Below are 20357 nucleotides of genomic sequence, written 5' to 3' on the forward strand. Positions count from 1 at the left end.
CACGCGAGGCCGCTTACAAAATCATGTCCATAAGGTTCAATTTGAGTAGTTAATCAAAACATTAAAAAAGCAATTGCAGCTATAAAGTCCAACTTTATTCTGTGTTGAAATCTATATTAGTCTGAAAACTGACATCCATTGCTCTTTTTCAATTACTCCTAATGTTGTTTGATTTTATTTAAGGCTTCAAGTATCACTTCTCATCTTTTAAACAGCTAATCAGTGGTAAATTGCTCTGCGGGATCCCTCTTACAAACACAAATTGATCTCTGCTTATGACCCCCTGCTGCAGCTGCGACTGCAAAGAATATCTTGACACTAAGTGATACATTTAACTTTACAAATTGGCCTTTATTTACTTGAATTACTGCAGTAAAAATAAGCCTGGAGGCTGGAAGTACTTAGACGTTCATCACAGACATGAAAACTTTGACAGTAAATGTATGCATTAGGAATATCGTTGGATCATTCTGATGGTTGCTGAATGGTTTAGTCCCACAGGGCGAGGGTTTTTATACATCCTTTATATGTAAAAATGTGTACATTCATCTTATTTAAAGGTGCCATTTTTGTTTTTTTATACTGCCTAACAGCATCGGCACTTCCTCTTCTTCTTTTTTTCAAGTTTCAAAGCTTTTAGCAGTGAGCCGGGAGGAAGGTATGTGATTCAGGAGCTCAGTTAGATGCTAGAAAAATGGATGCATTACTGAACAGAGCCCTGAGCAAGAGTTTAATGTTTGACCTTTTCATCCTGTATATCAAATATCTGTTGATTCAAAGTCTGATCTGATGTAGATTTTCATACTGTAGTTCCTTTTTTTATACAGTGTTGCTGAACAGTGCACACTCAGGCAATAGTAGAGTATCTAAATATAAAACAGCTGAATAGTATTGCTTTAAGGAATAAAGTGTGCATCTCAGGTTCTTTTTGGTGGTTGAGTATAATTTTTTGTTTGCATGGCATTGTGTTTTGTTTTTTGCCAATTAACTTAACTGTCTACCATGAGAATACCTCTGCAGGCTATGGGAGAACATGCAGGCTCCACAAAAAAAAGTACATTGCATGTTCTCCCTGTGCCGGCACAGGATTCCTCCAGGTACTGTTCGACTGTTTCCACCTACAGTCCAAAATCATGCCAGTTAGGTAAATTGGGGACTTTATTAGCCTGGAGGTATAAGCGGGGGTGTGAATAGTTTTCTGTCAGCACAGTGATTGACTTGTGACAATACCAAATGTCAGCTGGGGATCAGCTTTAGTCCTTGCAGCCCTTTAATGGAGGAGGAGAGCATTACAACCAATGAATGATGCAGTGTTTTGCATTATTTTGTTGTAGAAGATTTTCAGTAAGTCACAATGTCATCAGGACAAAATACAAGCAAAATGAGCTGACTATAATATCATCATTTTACAATTCTACAATTCTTCATGGTTTGTCGGGCTCTTTTGTCATCTAGTTATGCTTTCATCTTCTCCATTTGCTCTAAGGCACCCATCTGGAGAATAAGAACCACCAGCTGTGTATCTCCATCCACCAACTCCTAACACTACAACAGCAGTGGATGGAAACACAAATAAAGCTGCCCTCTCTGTGCAGATTTTCCTGATAGTTGTAGGAAATTTTCACTTAAAGTTGTTCTAAATTTACATAGACACATTGCTAATATGAATCTGCTTGTCTTATTTTGAAGCATGAACAACAAAACTTTGGTACTGTTTAATCTGTGTGATTGAATAGGAGAGTATGTCTAAGGATTTGACCTTACCCGAAGGTAACTTGACACAGGCCTTCTTTGATCCACTTGGCTGTAGCGTGCAGGTGTGAGCTGTTTAAGGCTAACTGGAGTGTGTTTGCCTGACGTCATGGTTACAAGATACTGTCTCGTCACCTGACCACCTTTGTGTGTGTCCGTGCATGTGTGTGTGTTTGAAGGTGCACAGGCTTTCTGTGCTAATCTCTGCTGAAGGTGGCAGGTGTCTTAACCAGGTCATCACCTGGTAGCCTACTCACACACACACGCACACGCACACACACTGCTCTCTATCGCTCACGTCTCCTCGTCTGACGCTAAGTGCGTTAGCGTCCAGGTTTGGCTGCTGTCCAACCTCCCCAGCTGGTGAGTGAGGAGGAGCATGGCGGAGATGGAGACAAGGCGGCAAAGCAGAAGATTGAGATAGATTAGAGGTCACTTCTGAAAGGATCGGGGAAGAAAGATGGGTGCGGAACAATAAACAGTAAACAAGCTTCATTTTTTCCTGTAAAGGTATGATTACTCGAAGGGCATGTGTCTGACCCTTTGCAGCGAGAGAATTACCCTTCGGTCCATTTCAGCAGGGCTCAAACACTCCACACTCTTATCAGTGGAGGTCAGGTGGCTGTGGAGATGAGCAGACGCAGAGATGGCTGTGAATCAGCTGCTGCTTCATAAAGCGTGGGCACCTCCACCTACAGTGAATTAAACTGCAGGGAGGTTGGAAACAAGGCCCTTAGAGATCACTTTACCTCATTTCAGTCTCATATTCCTGCCAGATGATTATTACTGTCATGCTGCGTTCAAACGCGTTGTTGAACAGTCTGATATGAAACATTTAGGCTGGGCCAGGACACCCACATTGAAGTTTAAGCCATTCATTGTCACAATAATACAAATGTATTCTGGTGAAGCAGCTCATGTTAGGACTTGGTACACATCTGAGCTAGCTTGACTCAGGTTGTGTTTGACCTCGGGCAGAAATACACATTGCACTGTACTTCCATCAGAGTCAGCTGTTATAACTGTGTACAAGTAAGTGAGTGATTTGCTTATGTATTTAAATAAACTCAATATACATACACTTAAGTAGACATAACACCCTGAAATAATGAAGAAAAAATGAAGTCAAAGAGTAGACTGGACTATTATGAACATAGTTGATACACATTTAGGGACTAATACATTGAGTATGTAGAGCTCAGCGATGATGTCTCCAGACAAAATGAGCACCAAATGTTTATTTGGACCACCTGGTGTTAGAGATATGTTATCCACACTTAGTGTTGTACAGTGAACATATGATTATCCTAAGTACCACATGGCCTCCAGGACTATCTTTACTGATCCCGTGGTTACCAACCTGTCTGCCTAGAGCTGCAGGATGCTCGATAGATCAAGAAGGAAGAGCACACTATTTTCAGCCACCTAATCTACATCCAAGCCCAGCGAGTTAAATGTTTTTGATGTAAAGTTATTGAAGTTTTACAGAAATGGAAGTGTTTTACTTTACTAATTGCATTATGGGATATAATTCCAGTTTCCTGCCCTGCTTGGACTTTTGTGCTGCTGCTTTTTTTAAATTTTAGAAAACTTAAAGGTTTGAAGTGTACAAGTCCAATGAACTACTCTGGGTATATTGTTGTATCAAATCGTACCATAGCATAGCATAGCATATCGTAGCGCATCATACCGTATCTTATCTTATTGTACTGTACCATTTTGTATCGTATTATATTTTATAATTTTATATCCTATCCTTATGTTTTATCATCATATCATATTCTGTTGGATAACAAGCAATGAAAATAATGGAATTTAATTATTTAGTCGTATACTTTTTTTGTGGTGAGGAAAAAGGACAAATTATAGGATGCAAATGCTGCCACATCATTATTGGATTTGAGAAAACATATATAAGATTATTCATTTCCTTCCTACATACACAGCGTGGTGAGAAAAATGGCCATAAAAAAAAAAGAGCACAATGGACATGACCTCAGTGTCTTGCTCATTGTGTTTCTGTCTCCTGTTCTCCTCCAGCACTGTGGATGCAGTAAATGGAGGGACAGCTAGAGGAGTGGGACTCACAGATGGTGCCAGAAAGCTGAGGGAGTATTCAAATCATTCTTCACAGTTTGAGAGCTCTGAGATGCTGCAGCAGCCGAGAACATTTGCTCCGATAAAATCTCACATATTAAAAAAGCACAATTAACGATTATTTCTCGGAAGCAGAGCAGCACGGTATCTGGGACTTGTGTGTGTGTGTGTGTGTGTGTGTGTGTGTGTGTGTGTGTGTGTTCCAGGCATTGTGCAGCAGGAGCTGCAGCCTCTCGGGTTACTGAGGAATGCATTTGAAGTCAGTCACAATGATGCTTTCTATCTGCCCAGCAAGCCGAGGGGGATCTTCTAACTGAACGGGACCAGCTTGAAAATCAACTAAAAAAAAAAAAACAAGAAGAAAAAATGGATCACATCCACGCACATCTGCTAACCAGGGTGGCATGGTGGTGCAGTGGTTTGTCTCCTCACAGAAGGAAGGTTCCTTGTTAAGAATCCCAAACTACATGGGTGCCTTTCTCTGTGGAGATGGAACGTTGCCCCTGTACAGGCTGTGAGGTTAATCAGTGACCCTAAAATTGCCAGTAGGTGTGATTGTACACTTGAAAGTTTGTCTGACAGCGCTGTGATGGACTGGAATCGAGACCTCACTCAATGTCAGCTGGGATCAGTTCTGGCCCCCCCCATGACTTTAAACAATAAAGCCAATATTCCATTATGCCATTCAAGGATAACACTTACACAGTCTTCTTTTCTCTCTGATTCTTTCATTTAAATTCCTTTCTAGATTAATTCTGGAACAAATCAGCTTCTGTGGATTATTAACACGCACAGACAGGCAGGCATACTCACAAAGCGGCTGTGGGATGAAATGGTGAAAAGTCTGATGTTAGCTTTAGATCAGATTTCTACCTGAGTAACAGCAAATGTTGCAACTGCCCTCAGAGGACACACCTGCTTTTCCAGATAAAACAAGCACACATTTCTTCTCTGTCTCTGTTTCTTTCCCATCATTTTTCCCCTTTTCCTTTTTCACAAGCATACATAATTATATACTCCATGCTCCCAGATTGTTTTAAAATGACTCCAAATGGCACCACATGTCTTCTTACAATGGAAGCGCTTCATACATTGCCAAAAACCAGGATTGCTTTTACTCCGCAGATCCAGCAGAGTATAGCTGTCATCTTACAGTTTCCTTTTATAACGAATGGGAACAAAATGCAGCGGTGGAGGGAAATTGAGGGCAACATACAGATGATTTTGGCCCCGGGTTATGCGTGTGGTGGAGGGAGCTCATTGCGTCTCGTTGTGGTTAGTTAGTTATGTGGTGCAGGCAGAGAGTACTGCTGTTTATAGCAGCTAAAACAGAGGCAAAATGCAGAGCTGGCCCTATTCGATCACGTAAAAACACACTTGAGTACGTCTGAGGGGCATTTTGTGTCTGCATGTGCGCATGCACCCCGAACAAAACCTGTCATTATACCCACACGCACACAAACACAACCAAACACACACAAACACACACACACTGTAATTACATACAGTGACGCACCACTGCCCGCCATACTGTGAATTCACACGTATAATATCATATATTAAACATGCAGAGGCACAGAGCGGGATTACTCAATACTGTCTGAGGCTGGGACAAACACGGACGATGCACACACCGGCTCCAAAACTGAAAAATAAGCACACTAGCCTCTGCTGGAGGGTGCTGTGTGTATAGGGGACTTGTAATAGGGGCCCCTCGGGTGGGCTCTGGGGGTTGGGTGTGTGTTTATTTAAGTGTGTGGATGTGTGTGTGAGTTTTTCGGGGGAATTCAGGGGGCTTGCCTAAAGATAAAAATGGAGTTTGAGATGAAAGGAAAATAGGGCACGGACGGGGATATACTTGCTTTGAGTTTGTTGGGACGGAATAAGGCGGAGAGGGTGGGGCTGACAGAGGGGGGAGAAGGAGGAGGGGGAGTCAGAGGAGCAGAGTGTTGTTTAGATGTTGGTTTTTAGGGTTGTTTATACAGCGTTACATAACACCTTTGCTTGTCTAGAAAAGAGCTCTTATACATGTTACAGTGTGTGTGTGTTGTGTGCTCTATTCCAAGGATCAGTTTTACAATGAAGTCCGTTGCTAAGGGCAACCTTAGTCCTTGCACAGAAATTCCCAGATCCCAGTTAGAATCTACCAAACTCACACACACACGTGCACACACACACACACACACACACACACACACACACACACACACACACACACACACACACACACACACACACCGTGCTTGCAGCAAAACGCCTTTTCAATACTTTTGGCTACTTTCAGGGTTCGACTTAACCAGGCCTTCACTCAACCATTTACACACACATTTACACTCAAAGTGGGAAGCACAAACACACACACATTCAGTCCTCTTTGTTCAAGCACACTGTGTCATCCTCTGTGTGTTGAGGCTCCAAACAACTTCAAGTGAATTTGATTTTCAGGAGGTAGATCTAGCGTTTCAGCCTCACCTCACGCTGAGACGAGATGGACAGAGATGCTCAGGTTTCTAGATTCCATTATGCTTTTATTGGCTTTTAAAGGCATCGGGTTTCCACTGTCTGGAGCCGGGGAGGAGCTTCTCTGCCTCTCTGTGTGTGTTTGCGTTCATGTGTCACAATTAGCATCAAACAGGCTAGCAAAGGCAGCGCCTTGTAGGGCTTCAGGGTGGGCTTAAGATTGCTGAGAAGATACGTTTGTTTTGTCCTCAATTTCAGCAGTGGACTGACTCTTTGCCAATACCTGGAGCCAAACCTAGCCCTTTGTTCTTGGCATCCCAACAGTTCACTTCCTACTGTGGACTGAGTTAAATCTGGGTTAAAAATGGAGCGCTGGAAGAAGAATCCAGCTTGTAAATGTTTGAATAAAACGAGTGAATACAAACAGTAAAAAATCAACACACTTATCAAAGTTCTGCATTCAAAATGTAACTTTAGTCTAACGGCAGCAAAAATGATCAGTGAAAAGGCTCAAATCAAATGATTCTTTCTGCAGCTCCAAGGTCACAGATAATGTTGGTGTTTGTAAGTATGGGGCTCAGTTTGGAGAGTATCATCATTATTTGGTTGGAAGACATGACGTCTTGTGTTTGATTAGAAAGAAACTGAGGCTTAGACTTAGCTTTTACCATAAACATAGGGTAGGTTGGGATTAAGCAAAGAACACATGTTTTGTTAATGTACTTAAGCGGAGTTTTAAGTTATCTGTACTTACTTGAGTGTGTTAGCAATTTTCTACCTTAATTTTTTAAGTTAAATATATTTTTTTCCCGAGACCTTAACCTCCAAAACAGGTTTGATCAGTTAAGCTTTTTAATGGTTTAAGAAGAGTTATTGCATTTTTTCAATTATTGTGTGTGCTGTCTACTCAACATTTCATCCCATTTCATCTTAAAGGCCTGGGACAATTTTACATAGGAAAGACAACTACTTGGTGTATCCATCAGAAAAACAGTCAACATAAGTCATGTTAAACAACATAAATGTCATATTAGGAAAAACAGACAAGAGAAGGAACCTTGAGCAGGGAGTTCATGGCGTTTTTGATCTTTCACTATGTAGTTTATGATCTGATTTTTCTAATCTTTATTAGGCCTAAGCAGACAGCGACAAATACATTTATTTCATATCTGTGTAATCTCCTATCAGTCTCCAACAGCTGTTGTGATTTGTACTCGACTCCATTGCGTATTTACAGTACCCGGGGTTTGGCTCTGAACCTAACAGAGTGGATTTTTTTTTTTTTTACTGTTTAGCACCCTGTCCATAAAGTGACCTTCAAAATAAACTACAGCTTAATGACTCTGTCTTCCTCAGAGACCGGTTAAGGTTAACCGATCAGTGTTCATGGTATTCCTAAAATTGATTTTGTATTTCATCTTTGTTGACTTTTCTCTTTTATCAAATCGTTGATCAGTCATTTATACATGACTGTTTTTTATTTGGAAGGGGAGGAGTGTGGGGTTCTTTCTGTTTTGATTCAACAATTAGATAAGGAAAGTAGTATGAATCGGGGGTAAACCAATGGAGAGACAACATATATTTCAAAATGAGTATACATTGGTACACAGTGTGGTTTGAACTGTGGTGTGAAATGTATCTTTGCTCTCCAGTACGGGCGGTGTCTCCTAAGTGCATGCATCTGATAGCAGTATTAGTGCCTCAGTGTAATGGGTGAGTGCTTGTGTGTGTTTGAACATGGCAGAGATGTGTGACTGAAGTGAAAAGGAACAGAGAAAGATGAATGAAGAGTGAGGAGGGATCAGCCTCAGAGTGACCGTAGGCTGGGGTCAGTCGCTGCAGAGCTTGAACCCCCTAATGACTAATCTCTCTTAACCCAACCCTGCAGAGGTCACCAGGCGAGCTAATGCTTTCCCTTCACAGGCATGAATAAAACAGGCCCAGATTAAGGTGCAGTGATGAGTGGAGAAGATACTGTGAAATGATCCAACAGAGATACTTACATTCAGATTACAAAGTGCTGCTGAAAAACTCAAATGTACATCTTTTAAAAAAAAAAAATCACATTCCGTTTCACACAAGGTTGAAAATAATGATAAAAAGGCTATACCAACAACAACAACCTATTATCGTGCAAGTCATTAATAGAACAATTTGAAAATATTACCATGTGCTCTGGAAGCTGTGATATGTTTGCTTCAACTTTTGGATAAATTAAATATGAAACATGGTACAAATAGCCAAGAAATAAAAGCTTAATGATCTTGTGCTTTTAGTGTGGCTTCAAGATGCGAGATTTATGATGTTCCCATCAGACAACTTAATGTTCAGCAAATATTGGCATGCATATTTGGATGTCACATAAGTGTCTTATATCATGGCCATTCCGTGTCAATTTATGTGCAATATGAAGCTATGAATTAACCAAAGTGTGTTAATATTAGCCTGTTAACACAACACTGCAGGACACAGGCAATTTCAGCTCGAGCCAAGAACAGTTGTGTCCGCAGCTTGCACTTATTGGTGCTTTTATGGTGCGTTGTAATTGATAACTACCTCGAATGCGAGTGGAGAGGGGTTGGAGGTGTGCCGCTGGAGGAGAGCGGAGGCTTCAGAATAGCGGAGGTGTCACCAAACAGCAGTTTGTTTTGGTTTCATTTGGGGGCGGCAGTAGCTCAGTCTGTAGGGACTTGGGTTGGGTCGCCAGTTCAAGTCCCGGTGCGGACCAAATATGGAAGTTGGTCTGGTAGCTGGAGAGGTGCCAGATTGCTTCCTGAGCACCGCCGAGGTGCCCCTGAGCAAGGCACCAAACCCCCTCCCCACCATCAGGAGCGCCTGCCGGGGGCGGCTCCGTCACTCTGACATCTCTCCATTAGTGCATGTCCATAGGATCCTGTTTGTGTGCATGTGTGTATATCTCAGCCTGTGTGTGTGTTGCATGACTACAGAGTGTAAAAACAGAATTTCCCCTTCGCGGGATCAATAAAGTAAATCTTAATCTTAATGCTGGTGCTCAAGGGCGAAATCTACTGGCTCAGATAGTCGCACATTCTTCCTTTAAGTCATTGTGCACATGGAAGTCATCAAACCTGTACAACATGAGCTGGTTAGGATTGTTTTGAGCATGTAAACATGCCACAGCTAACAAACTAAAACAAATGGGTTCCCAGCCTAACTGAACTGCTGGCATTGCTGTGGACATGTGTGGGTTTTTAAAAACAAAGAAACACTTCTGACATAAACACATTTATTTAATTTTGATTTAATAGTATATCCATGTCCCACCTGTTAACATGGAGGCAGACTACATGACTTAAACTGTGGCCAGGCATTTGGGGGAGCTCCCAATGATTTGTTTCCCTTTTGGGGAGCTGTCATATCATCCATCTTTTTTACAAAGTCTACAGTTAACTGGCTGGTTAACCATTTTTTCCAGGAAACAAACTTAACCTTCACTTGTTCAAACGTGTCAAATGTCGCGTTTTTCTAAAAAAGTTATATATAATTGGAAGTTCAATACAAAATAAGAAATTTAAAAATCTTACTTTTGGCTTTGGGAATATGAAATTATTTAATTATTTTCCAGCATTTTGTACTCTAACAATTATTATTAATGAATGAAAAAGCACATTTCACAGAGGAATTGATGATGGAATAAATGGGGCAGTTCAAAGGGAGATGCCTCTGGGTCCTCTGCTACTTAACAGGCTGAGCATCACTTGTAACGGACATGTAAGCAGAGACTGAATGAAGCCCCTCTCTCCTTTAAAGCTTTGATGTTTTCTCTGCCAAAATCCCAGCTTTAGATCAACTCATTAACTATGCTCCTCCACAGAGTCACAGACAGACAGATGTTAGCCCGTCCACACATAATGCAGCCCCCTCTCAGACAGTTGTGTGTGTGTGTAATCTGCCAAAGTGGTGTCTCTTCTAAATGAATTGACAAACAGCATGGCTCATCTCTAATCTGTCTCCCCCATCTCTATGTATCTCTCAGGGACAGACTTGGTCACCATCGATCGACGATGAAGGCTCGACGAGAGACGAGTTCTACGATGACGAGGACCTCTACTCAGGCTCTGGCTCTGGCTGTAAGTATGTGTGTGTGTGTGTGTGTGTGTGTGTGTGTGTGTGTGTGTGTGTGCCCTGGTTCTTTCAAACCCGACAGCTGCTGGATTTCAATCTGCTGACCCTGAAGACCCTAACCCCCCTCAATATCCTCGAGTTATGGCCGCTCTGCTCAACCAGATTACACACAATAAGGCTGCACACACACAATACAAACACCTTGCTCGGCTGGAAGGACAGGTTTTGATTCAGATTTATTTGAAACACCTTTGAACACAGACACACCCTTGCAAACAAGCAACGACCCAGGCTCTATTCACCCAGATCTTATTTGCTGTAATCAGATTACAGTCCACACAGATTAGGCCATCACATGCACACCAGCAGTCCTGTGCACCTATTTACAAGCTTTCTGTCTGCATCTGAGTGAACTTGCTGTCTGTGTGAGGAGGAATTACCTACTTAACGTAAATCACATCGGTGTAATTCAGCCTGATTTTCTGATCTGGCTGTTGAAGCTTGAACGTGGCTCTCCTTATTAAGCATGACTCATTGAGGGCTGCCCTCAGTTCAGGCGCTGCGCTAGTGTAGAGACACACTCATAATAAATTACAATTCAGAGCAGGAGAGTGCAGCAGAGGCACCCCCTGTGGTCAAAACAGCGGCCCGGCAAATTGCTTTATCTCATACGGTGATACAGAGCTGTCTGATTCAGGAGGGAGAGCTCATTTTCAACAGATGGATGTGCATTTTGCCTCTGAATGTAGCATTTTAAGGCGTCTAATAAGTTTTTAACTGAAGCTGCATGGTTCAAGTCCACATTTCTATATCCACTTCAGCTCCATTGTCAGGGTTCACGTCTTTGTGCCTGTAAATTAAATTTGCTTCTCCATGCGTCACTGCTGTAACAAAATGAAAGGTGCTATAATAATGCTATTATGAGATTTAAGAAGACAATGAATCAGTGAGCACAGTCATCTCTGCTCCTTTCTTCTCTTCTTCTTTTCTTCCTCATCTCACACCGCAGTAAGCCTGGTATTTTGGAGAGAAAAAAAGCGCTGCTTACATGCATCTCTTTTCACATCAATTTTGAAAAACAAAAAACAAAAGCACACACACCTGTGAAAGTGGTTTAATACAGCTGAAGTGTAGTTGTTCTCATTTACATATTTCCCATTTCTGTTGTCACAAAGCTAAATGAGCAGAAAATAAGGATTTGATTGCAGCTCTGATTGCTGCAGCGAGTCATCAATAAAATCACTACTTTAGAGGCAACAGCTATTGACAGAACAAACAAAGCGAGCGGTGTGATTGTCTGTGCTGGCATTTCAAATGACTGTCGTCTTAAAGGGCCACCCCACTGATACTACACAGAAAGTTTAGTCATGGAGAGTACACAATCAGTGTTGCTCTTTTGTCCCCTTTTAGATCGCCAGAGTTTTCCAATTAAATCTGATTTTTTTTAATCCAGTCACTGTCCCCTTAATGTCTGAATAGTCTGAATAATAAGTGACTGTTAGTGTACATTTGAAGTTGTTTAAATAGATGAGATCCTGTCTGGAAAAATCCCCGCAATAAGAGGAAATATTTCCATGTATACTACTTTGTGTTTGTCGACAGTCCCACAGTGCCATCCTGAAGTCATGCAACACTGCACCTGTTAGTCATGATAAAAAATGACAGAGACTGACATCTCAATTTACTGCTCAAAGAGTGTAAATTGTTGAGTGTTTATTGTACAGGGAGCAGGGAATGAGCGTCTAAGGGATTGATTTCAAGCACAGTCTCTGGTTTACAGTTTGTGTGTGAGTGTGTGGGTGGTGGGTTGACTGATGAATCTTATGTGTGACTGAGTGAGATGTTTCCTCTTTTTTTTTTTACTTGTTGTAATGAAGTCATTTTTTAATTAAGTAATCTCTCCTCTCTCATCCTCTCCAGTTCCTGATATCAGTATAAGGCCGACATCAGCAGGTGTGGCCTTCACCACAGAAGAGCCCCTCCTACTGTCTACCACACAGGCCACAAGCCCTGCCCCCTCCGCCTCACCTGCGGCCGAGCCAAGCCCCAACCCAGAGGAGCCCACCGCCACCCCACTGCCAACTGAGGCAGAAGGAGAAAGCGGTGTATTCTGGGAAAGAGATCGAGAGCTGGAGAGGGAGAAAGAGGAGGAGAGGCAGAGGGAGAGGGAGAAAGAGAGGGAAAGAGAGAGGGAGCTGGAGAATGAAAGAGAGAAGGAGAGACAGTTGGAGAGGGAGAGAGAGAGGGAAAGAGAGAGGGAGCGGGTCCGAGAGCTGGAGAGAGAGAGGGAGCGGGAGAGGGAGAGAGAGAGGGAACGTGAGAGAGAGCGAGAGAAAGAGAGAGAGAGGCAGAGAGAGCGAGAGCTGGAGAGAGAGAGAGAGCTTGAGCGAATCAGGGCCGCTGCCCAGACCACTGCCGCCCCACGATCCCCTGCTGCTGTCCCTGTGGTGACTACCAACCCGGCCCTCATCCCTTCAGAAAGCGCAGTGCCGTCTTTGGATGACCTGAGCACCACAGAAGAAGAAGACGACGTCTACCTATCACCTGAACCCACATCGTTCTACCCTGGATTCGACTTAGAAACCACCACAGAGGAAGACACGCTCACCACAGCAGAGAGCACACCTGAGCCCACGACAGCGGCACCCACCACCACCACTGTCAAGACCAGGATCCCCTTCAGGCCAAGGGTTCCCATAACAACAGCCACTCAGGCGACTCCAACAGAGAGAACGACCCGCCCACAACAGCCAACAACTTCACAGGTAAGATTCAAGTTCAGTCCTTTGATTTACTCTATTATGTTGATATAGAATAAATATCATCATATATGAAAGTCCAAAGCATACAGTATGTTTCTAATTGAGCATAAACAGTGCCATTAGTTGTTTCAGAACTTCAGAAAGAACCCAATAACTGTTTCCCTATGTTTCCAGTCTTTATGCTTAGCTAGGCTAATAGCCTCCTGTCCAACTCATGACTGAACAAACAAGCAAAGTACCATTAACATTCTCATTTCACATTATTCATTGAGCAATACTTCCAGAGAGTGTGACAGTTTTTTTTAAAACATCAAACTAATCTTTGAAGAGACAAAGCATCCTTTCTCAAATTTCAAAGGCCCAGGCTGCTGTCAGTACATTTATTTTACCTTTAACTAACAAATCCTACAAAAGAACCTAAACATGAAATGAAATACTTTTTTTAGACAGCTCTATTTACTTCTGGAAGGCCAGGTAGTGTCTAAATAAGATAGGCATGTAGTTTATTTAAGCTAAATGTACCTAAACAAAAGTAATCGGTGCATCTGTTTTTGAAGAAACAACAGCAGCCTATGAGAACTTTGAGAAATAAAGTACTGTCTCACATAAATAAATAAAAATACATCGATTTAAGTTTTGACCAACTCACACACACTAGCTTTTTTATAAACTCTACTAATAGAGTCATTTTGTTTGGTAGCAATAAACGTTTGAGGTTTGATACCCACCCCTCCATCTGTAAGCCTCTGTACCACTGACAGCTCAATCATTTACAGACCAGACTCATTTCACTGATTGGTTTGCTTCTGTGTATCTGAAGCAGTCCTGCATTCAAGTTTGATGCATTTAGATTCGTCTGGTTTTCCACATTATAATTAAGCTGCCAGATTTTATGAAGTGTGTATACATGTTGGACAATAAATGACTTTCCAGCAGTCCAAACATACAGAGGCTCATTGTTTCAAAAGACGAACCTGTGCCATGGAAATGTTTCAGTTTGTGTTGGTTTGGATGAGTTTCAGTGTTGCAGATCCATGGAACAAATGGGATTACATCAGATGTAAAATTTCCTGTCATTAGTTCCACTTCTCTTTCTCTCTCTCAGGAGGGTATCAACGAAGTGGGTGCTGCAGGACCCAGTGGAGACTTTGAGATCCGTGATGATCGGCGTAATGATCTGGGTCGAGGTATAATGCCAGTAGATCCTGATCTGATTGGCAACACGGTGGACGCAGGCAGCTCTGCCGCCCAGCTGCCACAGAAAAATATCCTGGAAAGAAAAGAGGTCTTGATAGGTAGGAAAATCTCAGTGAAGATCTCAGCTGTTTGTTTGTTTGTCTGCCTAATAAACAACTAAGTTATCACTTCTTAGATCAACAGATTACATTTCCCTGTTGCCTCCTGTATTCTTTCCCTGCTTTTTGGGAGCTGCTAAGATGAAGTGGCCTTTGCTCAAGTTCACGTTGTGTAGATTCATCACGATAAGTGAATGTGCTACTTAGCCCCGTTTGACCCGTCGAGAACAAGCAATCCTCTTCTTGGGTTATCCAGACCCCTCCTTGCTCCCCTCTTTTTCTCATCATTTTCCCTCTGGGTAAATCCAATTTCTTTTCAAGTGCCCCCTCCCCTCCTCCTCATCCCATAGAGCTGTTGAAGAAAGTGCAGAAGCAGCCAACTTGTCTGACCTGACTGGCTCTCTGTCTCTCCTTCAGCTGTTCTGATTGGTGGACTGCTGGCCGTGGTTTTCGCTGATTTCCTGGTCACCGGTAAAGAGCAGGAGGCAACAGATCTTAGATTAGAGTAGACTGTGAACGTATCTGGCACATATTTTTTCAAATGTAGTGCTGTACATGTGTAGTCACTTTGACCTATAGAACAACACTGTGACCTTGAAGAACATGAGACATTCAGTATTTAGAAGGTATTTACAAACTTTAACAGCCTTTTCAAAGTTTGGAAAAATAAAGTAATCCAGCCTATTATTGTGATTAAGTAAAATAACCATTTGCATTTGCATTTCAGTCAGGTTTATTCTAGCCCCACCAAATATTTTGGAATGTAAAAAAGGAATTCTGAATTTTTCTCCTAAATCTCTAGCCATTCTAACAGCCTCTGAGACATATTTTTAAACAATGATGGCATTATATTAATATTTAGAAGATCCTTAGAGTTGATTAAGTAACACTATGTAGGGTCAACACATCCTTTAATATGTCAATATATCCTTTAATATGTCAATATATCCTTTAATATGTCAATACATCCTATAGTTGTAGTTAAATATGGATATTTGTGATAGACTTAGAAATTTTCCATCCATGGGCCCAGTTTGCTAGCATGGCTAAAAATAGCCTTTTTTGTCAGTGATGGTAATGAAGATCTGATATTATGGATTCAAGGAAAAGTAGTTCATCATGTCTTTTTTATGAGAAACTGCTAATGGTGCACTTGAAAGAGTGAAATTAACATTTCTCATCTCCAGTATCGCAAATGTCCTCCACAGTAAAATTTCCTATTACTGCACAATATAATGCAAAAAACAACCTTTTTGTACAATGATCAGAATGGATTTGAAAAGTCAAAGTGGGTAATACTTTTGCAGTGACAGTGCATTTAAAAAGTTCTGTTGTTATCGCTAACCCAGTCTATGTTCTCTGATATTGGCAGTAATGAATAAACAAAGTAAACACCTCCCACGCAGTGAATGGAAACAAAGTGTTCTTTGAGCATTTTGGAAAATAAACACTTTGTTCTCTGTTTTGGCGTCGATACCAATTAGTTTAAGGAGGGAGAGTTTTCCCCCCCATTTGATTAGCACACACTAATCTATCGCACACAGTTCATTAGCTATGTGTGCAGAAGAAGTGGAAAATGCAGAGTGTAGCAGAGTGATTCTAATGTAGCACTGCAAGGCTAAAATGTAGCTCAAAGCTGCTGGCAACACACAACATCTGTTAGCAGCTAGCTGATAGTGATGCTGTGGTAGCTTTGCCTAGTGTTCAATTCAGCGCGTGTTTGATGTGTTTTAGTCTGCAGCAGGATGTAACAGTGGTGTAAATGGTATTTCTGTGTTTGTTTTATATTTCATGTGTTTGTTTGATCTGTTTTCGAGAGTTTTTCAGAAATCCCGTCTCTTTGTGTTTTTCTCTCAGCGGTGATAGTCGGAGGAGTCGTGGGCGCCTTGTTTGCTGCCTTCCTGGTGATGTTGCTGGTGTACAGGATGAAGAAGAAGGACGAGGGCAGCTACACGCTGGAGGAACCCAAACAGGCCACCGTCACCTACCAGAAACCAGACAAGCAGGAGGAGTTTTACGCATAACACTCATATTCCAGAGAGACGCATCGCACACCGAGGGAGAGATACAGAGTGAGAGAGAGAAGAGAGAAAGATACTCTAAGCCCCCCCTCTTTGTCCCCCAGTCCTACTTCTTCCTCCTCTTCTTCATTGCTTCCCCTTATCTCCTCGTCCCTCTCTCCTCTCGTCTCCAGAACACTCTTGAGCGCCTTTCTCTCGGCGGACTCGGAACTTTCTTTTCAATGAAATCGAAAAAGAGGACCAAAAAAAAAAAGGAAAAAAAAATCCAAATATATTCTGAAAAAAATAACTCATACACACAAGATGTTTTTAAAGTAAATGTTGTTATTAATATTCTACAGATTCTCTTGTTCTGTATGTAATGATATGATTATTTTGTAAGAAAAGAAGAACAAACAAAACGAAACACAAGCTCTTAATGTGTTTTCCAGCACACAAAAGAAGTTCCTCTGTTTTTATGGAGCTATTGAAAAGGCAAAGAGAGGAGAGGAGAGGAGAGGGGCAGAGCGAGCTGAGCAAGACACAAAAGAAAAATGAAAGAGAGGGGCGGGCTAGACTCTGCCCCTCATCCCCCCCTCAAAAGACACACAGAGCATCTGGTTGGCTGCACAGAGCAAAAAGGGTCAAAAGGTGAGAGGAAAGGTCTCTTTTGTGCCTTCCATCGCTCTGGTGCTTAGATGCATAAACATAAACATAAACAAATGCTGACACACACACACACTCACACACACTGGCTTGTGTCTGCTTGAAGGTCGCTCTGACCTCTCTCTCTGTACTTGGCCAACCAGATAATGCTGATCAACCTCAGCGTGTTTCACAATGTCAAGGTGCTGCTGTGGAAACATCGGCTGGTCGCAAAAAAGGTTTGCACGAGCTCATCTCCAGCCGTCGGCCCGTCTGCTCCTTTAAGCTGTACAAAGACTAGTTACGGAAAGTAATAATAACCAATAATATATCATTGTTCTGGGCTGGACGGTGATAATGATGGTAACAATAATAATATAATAATAATACCATTATAATAATGATGATAATAAAACTTAAACAGGAGGATATGTATTTAGCAGTTTAAAAAGTTTATATGTAAATATCTGCATATCCATATCTGGCATCACTAACCATCTGCATGATCATGAAGAGTTTTTAGTCATTACATCCTTCATCACTTTAGATGAGCTGTGCTCTCGTTTGCCACATGCACACACACACATCTACACACCCTCACAAGTGCAGACATATAACTTGCTGTGCATTAAGAACACACAGACTGAAATATTCTGTAAATCATATCATTCAAACACATATCAAACCCATCAACACCCTCATTATGGTTCATTGTGATTGTCATCACTTGAGATACGAGTGAGATCAGTTGGTTTCAATATGTTATTGATTAGGTATGGATCAGTTGCAGGTTGGTTTAGTGTTTGGTCTGTTTGTGGAAAAGCACAACTTTGTGTCCAGTCAACATGTCATTAGATACCTCCCCACTCACACACCTTTTGCATGCCTCACTTTCTTTTTTGTCCACCATTGGCTCTCTGTTCGGGGATGGGAGGGGTCTCTGCGATTGGGGCTTAAGTAAAAAGTGTGAATATGTGTGGAAGTTGCTCCCACCGGCGCTGATTCGGCAATAATCACTTTTATCATTTAAAAAAACGTTGAATTAGCGTGAATGGGTTCGACTTTACCCTGATACTTTTTGGGGAAAATGAATGAGGGAGGGAAATGGCTTTGGACAAGGAATTTACCATATTCACACTGCAGCCATTTTCAACTGATGTCATGCTCAAATGCAGTGATGTGTTGTTCTGCTGTTTATCAGGTGGGAAGACCTTTCAGTCTAAAAAGTACTGAATCAGGTAAGACACTCCTTGTTGCTGTGTTTGCAATATTTCAAGTTCAAAAAATATATATAGGAAAATTACTTGTAAGATACCCCAATTTTTTTTTACATTGTGACAACATTAGGGCTTCCTACCCTGAGTGTAACATCAGAGGATGATGGCGGCCATGTGAATATGGTCAATATGTGGAGACAGGAGGGGTGTGCTTCTATCTAAGAGATTGTAACAATAACCACACCAGTGCGACTGGGCTAGTAGCGTCTATTATACTCAGTACTGTAGAACAAAAATGCATGGGAGTCAATATAATACTAGTCTGGGTGTGTGCAGATGCGTTTGTGTGTTTTTTTGTGTGTTTGAAAACAAAAGTGGGGTGAGTTAAAGTAGGAATGTACTGTGGTCGAGTGTGTGTTTACCTTCTCCAGCAGATCTCACGCTCTTCCATAGACGGGTAACACACCTCTTCCACTCCTGTGTGTACGTCACCTGCCCCCTCACCAGTGTGAGAATATCTGTGTGTCTGCAACTCATCTAAACCCGCCACCTGTTTATGTGTGTATGTGTGTGTATGTGTGAGTGCTTCACCTTGGTATTTCACAGCAGACTCTGTGTACGCTGACTAGCCTGTCGGTGTGTGTGTGTGTGTGTGTGTGTGTGTGTGTGTGTGTGTGTGTACTGTGTGTGTGTGTCTGCGTGTGTTTCGTCCATTCACTGCTGAATGAGGGGCAGCTGGTCCCTCACAGTGGCTTTCACACACACTGACTGTCTTTTCACTGTCTGTCCGTCTCTCTCTCTCTCTCTGCCCCAGGATAGACGGACAGACAACATGCCACTTTCTCACAGGCAGGAATGATCTTAACACGTACTGTCTTTTCTAAAGTGTAAACATGTGTGTTTGTACCCATTTTAAGCCTGCGTAGCCAAATAAGACGTGTGTGCGATTATGTGTGAGAGAGAGAAAGAGTGGATTTGTACGTGTGAGTGTAGGTATGCACATGTGTGTGTGTGTGTGTGTGTGTGTGTGTGTGTGTGTGTGTGTGTGTGTGTGTGTGTGTTATGTGTAGCCCGATGGAGGCGACACTACTCTATGTTTGCTGTTTCCATTCCTGTTTTTATACATTTGCATTTTTTTAAGGCTGAGTTTCTGTCATTGGCTGAGTGAGCGAGAGGAGGCGGATCCTCTACGCCACCGCCCTATCACTAATCTGCCACTCTGTTCCAAATAAAAAACCTGATTGGGTAACTCTGTCCTCTCTTGTTTTTTTTACATTAAGTGTAACCATCAAGATACGTGTTTTGCTGTCAATGATATAGGATTAACTCCATATAACTGGGGTAACCTGGGTCAGACTCGTTACCCCCGACTAAAATGACCGGCCACAAGACAACTGAAAATACTCCTTACCAACACTTTTTGTCCCCATTTAAAATACATGTTAACTTCTCAGACGGCCCTAGAACAACCATGCTGTTTACCCCCTGAAGATCCCCTAACAACCTCCTGTGCACTGTACACCTTTAAATGAAGGCGTAGTCAGCTTGGAGTTAGATCAGAAGAATGTTAACCAATGAACTGTCTTATAGCTACAAGCTACAGGCAGCATCTGGTTAGTTTAGCTTGACACAAAGACTGAAAATGGGAGGAAAAGCTAGCCTGGCTTTGCTCAGGTCTAGACTTTAAAATCAACTAATTCCACAGAGTTAGAGTCTAGCCTTGGGGCATGACTATATTTTCTCTACCAAGCATGAGTAACAAACACAATGTGGACTGTTTCATAGACTGCATTACATCCTAGTTTCCCAGACAACATAGATTGTTCTAGTTTGTCTCCACTTTTACTCTGGCAAAACCAGCATGTTGGCAATCACAAGCACCAGTTGATTGACATTTGATTAAGGCTGATATGTTGGTCTCTAGTGGTTGTTTAGGGAAAATTGAATCCTCATACTCAAGGGAAATCTCTTACACTGGAGGCAATATCAGTCCGGGGTGTAACAGTATAACAGGTTCAAAATCCAGTCAGGTATCAGGAAAAG

General features: G+C 42.0%; 1 protein-coding gene across 1 annotated transcript in view; it reads left to right on the top strand.

The window, feature by feature from the left end:
- The window catches only part of sdc3 (syndecan 3), a 36196-nt gene extending 16633 nt beyond the window's left edge, over positions 1-19563 (top strand). The window contains exons 2-5 of the mRNA XM_061058967.1: positions 10307-10400; positions 12316-13160; positions 14263-14452; positions 16310-19563. Of these exons, the coding sequence (XP_060914950.1) occupies positions 10307-10400; positions 12316-13160; positions 14263-14452; positions 16310-16476 (1296 nt within the window). The 3' untranslated portion in view covers positions 16477-19563. The remainder of the gene's footprint in view (positions 1-10306; positions 10401-12315; positions 13161-14262; positions 14453-16309) is intronic.
- Positions 19564-20357: the final 794 nt, after the last annotated feature.

The sequence above is a fragment of the Labrus mixtus genome, chromosome 16, assembly GCF_963584025.1.
Source record: "Labrus mixtus chromosome 16, fLabMix1.1, whole genome shotgun sequence".
NCBI classification, from domain to species: domain Eukaryota; kingdom Metazoa; phylum Chordata; class Actinopteri; order Labriformes; family Labridae; genus Labrus; species Labrus mixtus.